This window comes from Ranitomeya variabilis, chromosome 5 (assembly GCF_051348905.1).
Source record: "Ranitomeya variabilis isolate aRanVar5 chromosome 5, aRanVar5.hap1, whole genome shotgun sequence".
In the NCBI taxonomy this organism is placed as follows: domain Eukaryota; kingdom Metazoa; phylum Chordata; class Amphibia; order Anura; family Dendrobatidae; genus Ranitomeya; species Ranitomeya variabilis.
Genome location: NC_135236.1, coordinates 590,223,188 through 590,238,239, shown reverse-complemented (window position 1 = coordinate 590,238,239; position 15,052 = coordinate 590,223,188). Strand labels below are relative to the sequence as shown.

Genomic DNA, 15,052 nt, shown 5'->3' with positions numbered 1-15,052 from the left:
CTGTGCTCAGGAAGCAGGGAGCCTATTTTTACTGTAGTAGAACTGGTCATTTTGTTAACATTTGTCCTCTGCTGTCTAAGAAAAACGCAACGGCGGAAAACTTCTAAGCTCAGAGGGTGTGGAGGAGGCCAATCTGAGCTTATGTATATCCTCCATGGTGGTTTCTCAATGCATGCTCCCTGCCAAAGTTATTGTTGCTGGCAGAGAGCTGCCAATCACTGTTTTTGTGGATAGTGGTTCTGCCACAAATCTCATTGATGAGGAATTTGTGTGCACTGCCGGTTTTAGGATCGAAAAACTGCCTCATCCTATCCGCGTGGTTACCATCAATGCTGCTCCTCTCCCACAGGGGGAGATTACTGAGTTTGTGGCTGAGGTGAAACTCCACATTGGGGTTCTTCATTTCGAGCAGGTTACATGTAAGGTGCTCAAGAATCTTCCTGCACAGGTGGTTTTGGGTTTTCCATGGTTGTCTATGCACAACCCGGTTATTGACTGGAAAACTCAGGACATAATTCAGTGGAACGAATTCTGCCAGGAGAATTGCCTGGCCACATGTGTGTCAGCTGTGACTTCAAGCGTTCCTGAGTCACTTCTGGATTTTGCGGATGTGTTCTCTGAAAAGGGTTGTTCAGTGTTGCCACCACATCGCCCCTATGACTGTACTATCATGTTTAAACCAGGGGCCAAATTGCCTAAAGCAAGGATGTTTAACATCTCCGGTCCGGAGAGACAAGCGTTAAAGGATTACATTGCTGAAAGTTTGAGCAAAGGGCACATCCGGCCTTCATCCTCGCCTGTGGCAGCGGGGTTCTTCTTCATAAAGAAGAAAGATGGCCGACTATGCCCGTGTCTGGATTTCAGGGCGTTAAACCAGATTACGGTTCGTGATCCATACCCTATGCCATTGATACCGGATTTGTTCAACCAGGTGGCAGGTGCTAAGTGGTTTACCAAGCTTGACCTCAGGGGGGCATACAACCTCATAAGAGTCCGTCAAGGTGATGAGTGGAAGACGGCTTTTAATACCCCTGAGGTTCATTTTAAAAAAATTTGGTGATGCCATTTGGGTTGACAAACGCACCTGCAGTGTTTCAACATTTCATAAATGATGTGTTCTCGCATGTTTTGGGGAAATTCGTTATTGTGTACCTAGATGACATTCTCATATATTCTTGCGACCGTGATACTCATTTGGATCATGTCAGGCAGGTGTTACTGCTTCTCAGAGAGAATAAGCTGTATGGTAAACTTGAGAAATGTGTATTTTCTGTTCAAGCGTTGCCTTTCTTGGGTTATATTGTGTCTGCTTCTGGTTTTAAAATGGATGCCACTAAGGTGCAAGCGGTGTTGCGTTAGGAACGTCCTGATAACCTAAAAGCACTTCAGCGGTTCCTTGGATTTTCTAACTACTATAGGAAGTTTATCAAAGATTTTTCTATCATTGCCAAACAGCTAACTGACATGACTAAAAAGAATACCAATTTCTCCGTTTGGCCTGAGGCTGCTGTGCTCGCATTTGAATTTCTTAAGAACAGTTTTGTTTTGGCTCCCATTCTTGTGCAGCCAGACGTATCGAAACCTTTTGTTGTGGAAGTTGATGCGTCTGAGGTTGGTGTGGGGGCGGTGCTGTCACAAGGCTCATCCTTGAGCAATTTGCGTCCATGTGCCTATTTCTCCAAGAAACTGTCGCCCACCGAACGTAACTACGATATCGGCAACAGGGAGTTGTTGGCAATCAAGTTGGCCTTTGAGGAATGGCGACACTTCTTGGAGGGGTCGGTTCATCAGGTTACTGTTATTACCGATCATAAGAATTTGCTTTATTTGGAGTCTGCCAAGCATCTATCTCCCAGGCAGGCTCGCTGGGCATTGTTTTTCATGCAGTTCAACTTTGTTGTTACTTACAGACCTGGGTCTAAAAACACTAAGGCGGATGCTCTGTCCAGGTGTTTTCCGGGGGGAGAACCTCGGGAAGATCCTTTACCCATCCTCCAAAAGGGTGTTGTGGTTTCGGCTCTCACTACAGAGGTTGAGGCTGAGATTGCCGAGGCCCAGGAGGAGACACCATCTGAGCATCACATCAACAAATCGTTTGTACCGCTTCATCTCCACTTAAAGGTTTTGGCGGAGCATCATGATGCTGTCCTGGCTGGCCACCGAGGGATTAAGGGTACCTTGGAGTTGGTGTCACGTCGGTTTTGGTGGCCCAAAATCCGACAGGACGTAGTCTCATACGTGTCAGCTTGCACCACGTGCGCTAGGGCTAAGATGCCCCGCTCCCATCCTGTTGGCACACTACTTCCTCTCGAGGTACCTAGTAAGCCATGGACGGAAATCTCCATGGATTTTATCACTGACTTACCCTCCTCAGCTGGGAACACGGTTATCTTGGTGATTGTTGATCGGTTCTCAAAAATGTCGCACTTTGTGTCTTTGCCTTCGTTGCCTAACGCTAAGATTCTGGCTCAGGTATTTGTGCAGGAGGTGGTCAGACTTCATGGGGTTCCGTCTGACATAGTTTCTGATAGGGGGTCTCAGTTTGTGGCAAAATTTTGGAAAGCATTTTGCTCATGGATGGGGATCAAGTTGTCTCATTCTTTGGCATTTCATCCTCAGTCAAATGGTCAGACCGAGCATATGAACCAAAATTTGGAACAGTACTTACGCTGCTTTGTTTCTGATAACCATGAGGAGTGGTCAACGTTCCTTCCTTTGGCTGAGTTTGCCATCAATAATCACCGCCAGGAGTCTTCTGGGGAGTCTCCGTTTTTTTGTGTTTACGGGCTACATCCTCAATTTTGTACTTTGAGTCAGGGGGGCTCTTCCGGCATCCCGGAGGAAGACCAGTTAGGAGCACAATTGTCATCAGTCTGGAGGAGAGTTAAACAGCACCTGTTGAGCGTGGGTGCTAGGTACAAACGTGTGGCTGACAGTAGGCATGTGCCAGGTCCGGACCTGAGTGTGGATGACTGGGTGTGGTTATCCACAAAAAAACATGAGACTCAAAATACCATCCCTTAAATTGGGTTCAAGGCTTATTGGTCCATTTAGGGTCGCCGCCATCATTAACCCAGTAGCGTACCGATTGGAGCTTCCTACGGTGTATAAGATACACAACGTGTTCCACAGATCGTTGCTAAAAAAGACAGTGGGTCTTGTGCACGCGACACCGATGCCTTCTCCAGTCTTGGTGGATGGTAATTTGGAATTTGAAGTCTCCAAGGTGGTTGACTCTCGTGTAGTGCACCGCACTTTACAGTACTTGGTACACTGGTGTGGTTATGGGCCTGAGGAGAGGTCCTTGGTACCAGCCTCGGACATTCATGCGGATCGGCTGGTCAGTATGTTTCACTGCTGCCATCCGGACAAGCCGGGTCCTATAAGTCGTGAGGGCCCTGGGGTCCCTCGTAGAAGGCGGGGTACTGTCATGTCGGACGCTGTTCATACTAGGGCGTTCGACAGACAGCGGTAATTCCGCTTTTGTCCACTATGCGCTCAGTGGCGTTGGCTAGATTTTATCTAGCTGGTCCGGGGTTAATTTAGCTGGTGTTTGGTTTAGAAGCTGGGTCACCCCCACTGCCTTTAAATAGTTCTTCTGAACATTGGGCATCATCGATTATAGCTTCTGTCTTGTGCTTGGTTATCTCGGTCTGGAGTGGTGAGCTAGGAGAAGGAGTATCGTATCTGGTGGTGTATTTCCCTTTGTCTTATTTTCTCCTTCCCATATTTGTATTTGTTTTGCCCTGTGCACTTATAGTGTATTCCTGCTTGACTGCGGCGTGGTGCATATTTTTCCGTTATCCTTGTCTGTGCTATCTGTGGATATTGGTGTGTGGTCTCTTCACTGGGTGGTGGGTGGTGGTTTCAGCCTAGGGTTGAAACAGGAGACAGGGTGAGGATGGAGGCCCAGACATGCACACCATCAATGTAAACTCTGGGAGAGGGTCAGTCAGGGTTTCCCTAGTCTGAGGGAAATCGCAGGGGCCCGGGTTATTAGCTCTTGCCTACCTAGGCTTCCCGTGACAGCAAGGTTGCATGTGTCTAATCTGAATGTAGACGGAAGTGTGTATATTGCATCCTTGTGGTCATATGACCACCTGGCATCACTCCCGATAGGCATAAAAGAATGCAGCCACTCTCTGCATAGAATCCTGACAGCAAGTGTTGTCTATGCACAAACTTGGACAGCCACTTTAAGAACTTCACACAATCTGATTAAAAAATTTGTCACAAACAAGGAGACGACACCCCTCCAAAGTGTCTGTTCAAATTTTCTTCACACAATCTGAGTAAAAAAATTGTCACAAACAAGGAGATGACACCCCTCCAAAGTGTCTGTTCAAATTTTCTTCCCATATTATTTTGGTTGGATTTTTCTGCCTTTTTTGTTGCATTATTTTGAGCATATTTTGTTAGTTTTAGATCACAATTGCAGTAGCCAGTTTGAGTTAACATAGTAGTCCAGATGCATTAGTGTAGGCATTTTTTGAATATGCAATACATTTATTAAATGTCTCTTGAGATTTGTTAAAATATTTGCATATTAGATTAGATGATTTTGGTATGGATTTAACACCTTCACCTCCATGCCTGCTTTCACCTTCCTGACCAGGCCACATTTTTCAATTCTGACCAGTATCACTTCATAAGGTAAGAACTCTGGAATGCCTTAACACAGCCCAGTGACTGTGAGATTGTTTTTTTCATGACAATTTGTACTACATGTCAAAGGTGAACTTAAATTAATGTGATTTGAGTTTATTTATGAAAATATCAAACATTTGACAACAATTTTGAAATTTTGAGACAGAATTTTCATGCCTTGAAACCAAATAGTTGAATTTTACAATATTGTTAATAAATAACATTTACCACATGTCTAAATTACATCAGCATAATTTTTGACACATATTTTGTTTGTTAAGAAGTTAGAAAGGTTAAAAGTATCAGCGATTTTTCATTTTTCTGACAAAAGTTACAAAATTATTTATTTTTAGAGACCAGATCACATTTGAAGTGACTTTGAGGGGTGAAGTTTCTAGAACGGTTTCACTTTTGGCTATTTTCTGTCACATAGGCCCCCAAAGTGCTCAAAACCACATTCAAGAAGTATACATACTCTTTAGACGCTTCACTAGAAGTAAAGCAGTGTGAAAGGAAAAAATGAAAATTTCAATTTTTCTAACAAAAATGTTCCTTCAGCCCCACATTTTTCATTTTCACAGGGTAACAGTAAAAAATGGACCCTCATTTTGGAAACTACATCCCACCAGAACTTGCAGCGCAATACAAGTGCAGCAATTTGCTGGAACTCTTTCCCGTAACACTGTACATGTACAGTGCCTATTGTGAAGGGGTTAAACCTTACATTTTCAGACACCCTATTGATGACGAAGAGATGCTAAAATTTATTTTTACTCTGTTGGAGTAGATAAATCTGTCTCGAACATGGATCCATCCATACCTATGTTACTTTGCCTAGCTAAAAAAAAATAATACTGGGGTGAAATATAAATATTTTTGTTGCAAATGAAATAACCTATTTTTTTGCTCTACAATTGTCCCCCCCAAAAAAATCAAACCTCTGTTGATACATATGGCCCATTGTGTTAGCTATATTCTTTAAGCTGTTTTTATCTCTAGTGATACTGTTTTTTTCATTCATTTACATGCCACACTGTACCATTCTCCAGAACTGGTTAAACAAGCAACACTCAACCACATTGCCACTTGCTATGTGATTTTGCTTAAAGGTACCGTCACATTAAGCGACGCTGCAGCGATAGCGACAGCGATGCCGATCGCTGCAGCGTCGCTGTTTGGTCGCTGGAGAGCTGTCACACAGACCGCTCTCCAGCGACCAACGATGCCGAGGTCCCCGGGTAACCAGGGTAAGCATCGGGTTGCTAAGCGCAGGGCCGCGCTTAGTAACCCGATGTTTACCCTGGTTACCAGCGTAAAAGTTAAAAAAACAAACAGCACATACTCACCAGCGCGTCCCCTAGCGTCTGCTTCCTGACACTGACTGAGCTCCGGCCCTAACAGCACAGCGGTGACGTCACCGCTGTGCTTTCACTTTCAGTTTAGGGCCGGCGCTCAGTCAGTGTCAGGAAGCAGAGGCTGGGGGACGCGCTGGTGAGTATGTGCTGTTTGTTTTTTTAACTTTTACGCTGGTAACCAGGGTAAACATCGGGTTACTAAGCGCGGCCCTGCGCTTAGTAACCCGATGTTTACCCTGGTTACCAGTGTAAAATATCGCTGGTATCCTTGCTTTTGCTGTCAAACACGGCGATACACGGCGACCTAGCGACCAAATAAAGTGCAGACCTTCTAGCAGCGACCAGCAATTTCACAGCGGGATCCAGATCGCTGCTGCGTGTCAAATACAGCGATATCGCTAACCAGGTCGCTGCAACGTCACGGATCGCTGGCGATATCGCCTAGTGTGACGGTACCTTAAGGTTTTAATTTTAAATGCACCAAAAAAATCTGTGTTTCAGTGTTAAAGGAGACTAAATTGAACACCAGTTAAAATACATTTAAAAAGTAACTAAACTCTTGGAACTTTATTTGTAATATTTTAGTACCCTTTTAGTTACAAGCAGACTAGTGGGAGTCCACGTAAAAAAATTTGCCCAAGAGATGCACAGCTCAGACAGGAGGGAGATGTTTGCTCCTGTCACCTGAGTGTGTACTATACAGTAAAGCATATACTTTCAGTTGAATCTCTGCTCTGAGTGCGTGCTCTTATCACCTGAGCTGCACAACTCTTGTGTCAGTTTTTTACAACAATCGGTGCTTGCAATTGAAAGGTCACTAAAGCCCCCGTCACACTAAGCGAGGTCGCTAGCGAGATCGCTGCTGAGTCACAAGTTTTGTGACGCAACAGCGACCTCAGTAGCGATCTCGCTATGTTTGACACGTAGCAGCGACCAGGCCCCTGCTGTGAGATCGCTGGTCGTGTCGGAATGGCCTGGACCTTTTTTTGATCGTTGAGGTCCCGCTGACATCACTGAATCGGTGTGTGTGACACGGATTCAGCGATATCTTCACTGGTAACCAGGGTAAACATCGGGTTACTAAGCGCAGGGCCGCGCTTAGTAACCCGATGTTTACCCTGGTTACCATCGTAAATGTAAAAAAACCCAAACACTACATACTCACATTCCGGTGTCCGTCAGGTCCCTTGCCACCTGCTTCCCGCACTGACTGACTGCTGGCCGTAAAGTGAAAGCACAGCACAGCGGTGACGTCACCGCTCTGCTGTTAGGGCCGGCGCTCAGTCAGTGCAGGAAGCGGAAACCGGGGACGCGAAGGTGAGTATGTAGTGTTTGTTTTTTTACATTTTACACTGGTAACCAGGGTAAACATCGGGTTACTAAGCGCGGCCCTGCGCTTAGCAACCCAATGTTTACCCTGGTTACCCGGGGACCTCGGCATCGTTGGTTGCTGAAGAGCTGTCTGTGTGACAGCTCCCCAGCGACCACACAGCGACTAAACAGCGACGCTGCAGCGATCGGCATTGTTGTCTGTATCGCTGCAGCGTCGCTAAGTGTGACGGGGCCTTAAGGCCGGTTTCACACGTCAGTGGCTCCGGTACGTGAGGTGACAGTTTCCTCACGTACCGGAGCCACTGACACAGGTACACTGTGTTCCAAATTATTATGCAAATTGGATTTAAGTGTGATAAAGATTTAATTGTTTTGTTTTTCAAATAAACTCGTGGATGGTATTGTGTCTCAGGGCTCAATGTATCACTGAAATCAATCTTAAACACATGTGATAATTGGTTTTCCAGATGATTCTAATTAAAGGAAAACTACTTAAAAATGATGTTCCACATTATTAAGCAGGTCACAGTTTTCAAGTAACATGGGAAAGAAAAAGGATCTCTCTGCTGCCGAAAAGCATCAAATAGTGCAATGCCTTAGTGAAGGGATGAAAACATTAGAAATTTCTCCAAAACTTAAGCGTGATCATCATAGTGTTAAGAGATTTGTGGCTGTATCTGAGCACAGATGTGTTTATGCTGATAAAGGCATAATGAGAAAGATTTCTGCCAGGCAAGTTCATCGGATTAAGAGAGCAGCTGCTAAAAAGCCATTACAAAGCAGCAAACAGATATTTGAAGCTGCTGGTGCCTCTGGAGTCCCTCAAACCTCAAGGTGTAGGCGCCTTCAAAGGCTTGCTGTGGTGCATAAACCTACTATTCGGCCACCCTTAAACAGTGTTCACAAGCAGAAATGGTTGCATTGGGCCCACACATACATGAAGACTAATTTCCAAACAGTCTTGTTTACTGATAATAAGCGCTGAGCAACCCTGGATGGTCCAGATGGATGGAGTAGTGGATGGTTGGTGGATGGCACCATGTCCCAACAAGGCTGCAACGTCAGCAAGGAGGTGGAGGAGTCATGTTTTGGGCCGGAATCATGGAGAAACAGCTGGTAGGGTCCTTTAAGGTTCCTGAAGGTGTGAAAATGACCTCTGCAAAGTATACTGTATAGAGTTTCTGACTGACAACTTTCCTCCATGGTATAAAAAGCAGAAATGTGCCTTCAGGAGCAAAATCATCTTCATGCATGACAATGCACCATCTCATGTTGCAAAGAATACCTCATTGGCTGCTATGGGCATAAAAGGAGATAAACTCATGGTGTGGCCACCATCTTCCCCTGACCTCAACCCTATAGAGAACCTTTGGAGTATCATCAAGCAAAATATCTAGGAGTGTGGGAGGCAGTTCACATCAAACCAGCAGCTCAGGGAGGGAAGAAATACAAGCAGAAACTCTCCAAAAACTCACAAGTTCAATGGATGCAAGAATTGTGAAGGTGACATCAAAGAAGTGGTCCTATGTTAACATGTAACTTGGCCCGTTAGGATGTTTTGGAGTTAAATAGATTTTTTATTCAGTTAATGTGACCTCCTAATGCTGCTAATTCCACAAATGAGCATTTTCAGTTCTTTAAAACATATCAAATGTTTAGAAATTCTGCTGTGCCTAATAATTTGGAACAGTGCATTTTAAGTTTTTATTCATTTTGGAGATTATACTGTTATCATTGGGAGGTTTCTTCAATAAAATTCGATGTATACTCTAATGGGTGATTACTTTTATTAGACTGACTGTCATTTGCACCAACCATTTAGGAAAATCCGATAAAAATGTCAGTTGCATAATAATTTGGAACATAGTGTAGACACATTGAAATCAATGCATCTGTGCAGATGTCATTGATGTTTTGCGGACCGTGTCTCCGTGTGCCAAACACGGAGACATGTCAGTGTTCGTGGGAGCACACGTATTACATGGACCCATTAAAGTCAATGGGTCCGTGTAAAACACGTACCGCACATGGACGTTGTCCGTGTGCAGTCCGTGTGCCATGCAGGAGACAGCGCTACAGTAAGCGCTGTCCCCCCCACGTGGTTCTGAAGCCGCCATTCATATCTTCTCTGCAGCAGCGTTTGCTGTAGAGAAGATATGAATAATCCTTTTTTTTTGTTTCTCGTGTTTAACATAAAGATCCCTGTCCCCACCCCCCTCCCACCCCCTGTGCGCCCCCCTGCTGTTATTAAAATACTCACCCGGCTCCCTCGCAGTGTCCTGTCCTGGCCGCAGCTTCTCCTGTATGCGGTCACGTGGGGCCGCCCATTACAGAAATGAATATGCGGCTCCACCCCTATGGGAGGTGGAGCCGCATATTCATGACTGTAATTGGCGGCCCCACGTAACCGTTCATACAGTAGAAGGTGCGGCCAGGACCGGACAGTGCGAGGGAGCCGGGTGTGTATTTTAATAACAGCGGGCGGGCGCACAGGGGGTGGGAGGGGGGTGGGGACAGGGATCTTTATGTTAAACACGAGAAACAAAAAAAAAAAGGATTATTCATATCTTCTCTACAGCAAACGCTGCTGCAGAGAAGATATGAATGGCGGCTTCAGCACCACGTGGGGGGGACAGCTCTTATCTCTAGCGTTGTCTCCTGCACGGTGCGTGTGGTACCCAGTCGGCACACGGGCGGCACACGTGTGCCGCACGTGTGCCACACTGATGTGCCACAGAAACGCACAGGCACACGGACACGGATAATTCCGGTACCAATTTTTCCGGTACCGGAATTATCTGGACGTGTGAGACTGGCCTAACATGTAGAGAAGTTTTAAAGCTTTAGTTACTTTTTAGCTTATTCCTCTACAAATTTTCACTTTTTTCATCCTTTTGTCTTTGGGTTAAATGATGTGAAAAGAAAGTCAAAATTATATGAAAAACATTACAAATAATTCAAATAATTCCAGAAGATTTATGTAGATCAGGGTTGCACATTTTTTTTTACATCCTGTATAACTGTGTTTTTATTATCTCATATACTAATGATAATTTGACATAACAATATTATTGTGAGTTATTTAACGATTATAATGATGATGCTTTTGCTTTTCGGTAGCTTTGATCTTGAAGCCTCTATGTCTAAATCAAAACCTCACGAAAGTGAAGAAGATCCTTCACCGGTGTTCAGTGAACCTGATGTAAAACTGCGGAGATCTCGCAAGAAAATTAAAAGGAGCAGTGTTTGTGTAGATGAAAAAAATACTTCTGAAGTATCTGAGATTAACAGAGTAAGTAACAACTTCTTTCTTGCAAACGGTTTTAAACGTATTAAAAACTATAATGCGTATACAAATGTGGATATATATATAAAGCACAGTGGTGCTTCTATCTAGGGTTCTAGGTAGGTTCAAATAAGGCAAATACCACCATTTGTCTAATAATATTTCAAAGTAGTATATATTCACACTTTGTTAGAATCATAGAAGGGCAGCTAAGGAGCATTACAGTAGTATATATAATAGCAGCTTATACTGACCTATTTATTGCAGATGGTTTAGAATTCTTTGATTCTTTGAGGGTACAGAGTATTTAGCAGCAATATAGAAGCGCAGCATAAAAAGCCAATATTCAAAATGTGCAATGGTTAGCAGTAGGGTTGAGCGAAACGGATCGGTCATTTTCATAAGTCGCCGACTTTTGGCAAAGTCGGGTTTCATGAAACCCGACCCGATCCCTGTGTGGGGTCGGCCATGCGGTACGCGACTTTCGCGCCAAAGTCGCGTTTCAATGATGCTAAAAGCGCCATTTCTCAGCCAATGAAGGTGGACGCAGAGCGTGGGCAGCGTGATGACATAGATCTCAGTCCCCACCATCTTAGAGAAGGGCATTGCAGTGATTGGCTTGCTTTCTGCGGCGTCACAGGGGCTATAAAGGGGCGTTCCCGCCGACCGCCATCTTACTGCTGCTGATCTGAGCGTAGGGAGAGGTTGCTGCTGCTTCGTCAGAAGCAGGGATAGTGTTAGGCAGGGTACATTCACCCCCAAACTGCTTATGCTGTAGCGATTTCCACTGTCCAACACCACCTTTTGTTTGCAGGGACAGTGGAAGCTACATTTTTTTTTCCTCAGGGCTGTAGCTCATTGGGCTGCCCTAGAAGGCTCCCTGATAGCTGCATTGCTGTGTGTGTACGCCGCTGTGCAAACCAACTGCTTTTTTCAAAGCACAAATCCTGTTGTTCCTTCCTTTCTGCCCAGCTAGCTTGTTTGTTTGTCCACACTTTTGTGTGCAGCTGTCCTTTTTATAGCTGCCTGACATACTTTTCTGAGATTACTGCAGGGAGATAAAGATTGGCAAGTCTGCCTCTGTGCCAGTGCTGTGTGTGGCATCTGTCTCTCATTGTGTGCCACAGAAAACCTAGTGTGTAATACTGGGCCATTTTTATTTTTTTTAATTCTCCCTGAAAAAAATAAATAAATAGTGGGAGATAAAGATTGGCAAGTCTGCCTTTGTGCCAGTGCTGTGTGTGGCATCTGTCTCTCATTGTGTGCCACAGAAAACCTAGTGTGTAATACTGGGCCATTTTATTTTTTTTTTAAATCTCCCTGAAAAAAAAATAAATAGTGGGAGATAAAGATGGGCAAGTCTGCCTCTGTGCCAGTGCTGTGTGTGGCATCTGTCTCTCATTGTGTGCCACAGAAAACCTAGTGTGTAATACTGGGCCATTTTTTTTTTAAATTCTCCCTGAAGAAAAATAAATAGATAGTGGGAGATAAAGATTGGCAAGTCTGCCTTTGTGCCAGTGCTGTGTGTGGTATCTGTCTCTCATTGTGTGCCACAGAAAACCTAGTGTGTAATACTGGGCCATTTTATTTTTTATTTTTTTTTTAATTCTCCCTGAAAAAGAAAAATAGTGGGAGATTAAGATTGGCATTTCTGCTTGAGTGCCGGTCCTGTGTGTGCCATCTGTCTCAAATTATTGGGGCACAGAAAACCTAGTGTGTCATACTGTAATTTTTTTTTTTTTAAATTCTCCCTGAAAAAAAAAGTGTGAGATTAAGATTGGCATTTCTGCTTGAATGCCAGTCCTGTGTGTGCCATCTGTCTCAAATTATTGGGGCACAGAAAACCTAGTGTTTAACATTGGGCCTGATTTTCCTTTCAGTGTCAGGCACCTATAAAGGTATATATAAATCCTACAGAAGTTTGAGTTCACCTTATAAGTTGTTTTACAGTAACAAATACCGTTACTTTGGTTACGTTTTGCAAACAATGAGGAAGTCTGGTGGAAGAGGTCGTGGCCGTGGGCGGTCATTATCAGCTAGTAATGATGGTACTGGTGGTGGAGCATCAGGTGGTCGTGGTAAAAGCAGTACAGCACCTAAGTCTCGAGTTGTTGAGCCAGGTTCGTCGTCTGGCTACACAAGGCCTCGAACGCTCCCTTTTCTGGGAGTAGGAAAACCGCTTTTAAAGCCGGAGCAGCGAGAACAGGTTTTGGCTTTCCTTGCTGACTCAGCCTCTAGCTCTTTTGCCTCCTCTTCTGAAAGTGCTAAATGTAAAAGCAGTGCATCGTTAGTGGATGTTCACGGTCAGGGATATGTCGCTTCCTTGTCTTCTTCACCCAGAACAAGAGAGAAGGATGCGTCAGGCAACACAACGGGTTACTCCATGGAGCTCTTTACACATACCGTTCCTGGGTTAGACAGTGAAACAGTTATCAGGCCATGCCCATTAGAAGTTGAATCGGACATGGAGTGCACAGATGCACAGCCACAGCCAGATTACTATGCTGTTCCTTTGACTCAGACCAGAACATTGCCCTCGCAGTGTACTGAGCCAGAATCAAACCCAGCGGAGACTATGGTGCCCCATCACGAACGCTATACCACCGGCTTACATGGTGACACAGACGAATTTGCTCACGAAGAGGAGGTCATAGATGACCCAGTTGTTGACCCCGATTGGCAGCCATTGGGGGAACAGGGTGCAGGCGGCAGTAGTTCTGAAGCGGAGGAGGAGGAGCCGCAGCAGGCATCAACATCACAACAGGTTCCATCTGCCGGGCCCGTATCTGGCCAAAAACGCTTGGCAAAACCAAAATCAGTTGGAGGACAGCGTGGCCATCCGGTTAAAGAAGCTCAGTCTGCAATGCCTGAAAAGGTATCCGATAGTAGAAAGAGTGCAGTCTGGCATTTTTTTAAACAACATCCAAATGATCAGCGCAAAGTCATCTGTCAAAAATGTTCAACAACCTTAAGCAGAGGTCAGAATCTTAAAAGTCTAAATACAAGTTGCATGCATAGACATTTAACCACCATGCATTTGCAAGCCTGGACTAACTACCAAACGTCCCTAAAGGTTGCAGAACCCACGGCCAATGAAGCTAGTCAGCAACGCTACATCCCTTCCCTCCCTGTAAGCCCACCATTTCCCGCACCACCTGCAGTATCTGTGCAGCTTTCGTCGCCAGGCCAAAGCAGTCAGGGAATCACCAGGTTAGTAGTAGGAAACACTGCATGTAGGGCACCGGCAAGAATACCATCTCCAACCCTCTCTCAGTCACCCATGTCCACCGGCACCACCGCTAGTTCCACCGTATGCAGCTCTCCAGTCCAGCTCACCCTTCATGAGACTCTCGTTAGGAAAAGGAAGTACTCATCCTCGCATCCGCGTACACAAGGTTTGAACGCCCACATTGCTAGACTAATCTCATTAGAGATGATGCCCTACCGTTTAGTTGAAAGCGAAGCTTTCAAAGCGCTGATGGACTACGCTGTACCACACTACGAGCTACCCAGTCGACACTTCTTTTCGAGAAAAGCCATCCCAGCCCTCTACCACCATGTTAAAGAGCACATCGTCCATGCACTCAGGCAATCTGTGACTACAAAGGTGCACCTGACAACAGATGCATGGACCAGTAGGCATGGCCAGGGACGTTACGTGTCCATCATGGCACACTAGGTGAATGTGGTGGATGCAGGGTCCACAGGGGACAGCAATATTGGGACAGTTCTGCCTAGCCCACGGTCTAGGAAACAGTTGGCTGTAGGTGTTCGCCCCCCTCCTCCTCCTCGTCCTCCTGCAGAAGCGAGAGCTCGTCCACAGACCGCAGTCGCACATCCACTCCATCCGCAGCTGCCACTGTTGCACACCAGGTGTGCCATTATGGGACAGCTAGTGGCAAGCGTCAGCAGGCTGTATTGGCAATGAAGTGTTTGGGTGACAACAGACACACCGCGGAAGTTCTGTCCGAGATCTTGCAGAAAGAAACCCAGTCATGGCTGGGCACTGTACATCTTGAGGCAGGCAAGGTAGTGAGTGATAACGGAAGGAATTTCATGGCTGCCATAGCCCTTTCCCAACTGAAACACATTCCTTGCCTGGTTCACACCTTTAACCTGGTGGTGCAGTGCTTCCTGAAAAGTTATCCGGGGTTACCCGACCTGCTCCTCAAAGTGCGCAGACTTTGCTCTCATATCCGCCGTTCGCCCGTACACTCCAGCCGTATGCAGAACTATCAGCGGTCTTTGAACCTTCCCCAGCATCGCTTAATCATCGATGTTGCAACAAGGTGGAACTCAACACTGCACATGCTTCAGAGACTGTGCGAACAGAGGCGTGCTGTTATGTATTTGTGGGAGGATACACATACATGGGCAGGCAGTTGGATGGCAGACATGGAGTTGTCTGCTGTGCAGTGGTCGAAGCTCCAAG

At 45.5% G+C, this 15,052-nt stretch overlaps 1 protein-coding gene across 1 annotated transcript in view; it reads left to right on the top strand.

Annotated features, from left to right (window-relative positions):
* DOCK2 (dedicator of cytokinesis 2) overlaps nt 1-15,052 on the top strand; it is a 1,347,187-nt gene that overhangs the window by 1,090,187 nt on the left and 241,948 nt on the right. The window contains exon 49 of the mRNA XM_077266018.1: nt 10,455-10,626. Within this exon, the coding sequence (XP_077122133.1) occupies nt 10,455-10,626 (172 nt within the window). The remainder of the gene's footprint in view (nt 1-10,454; nt 10,627-15,052) is intronic.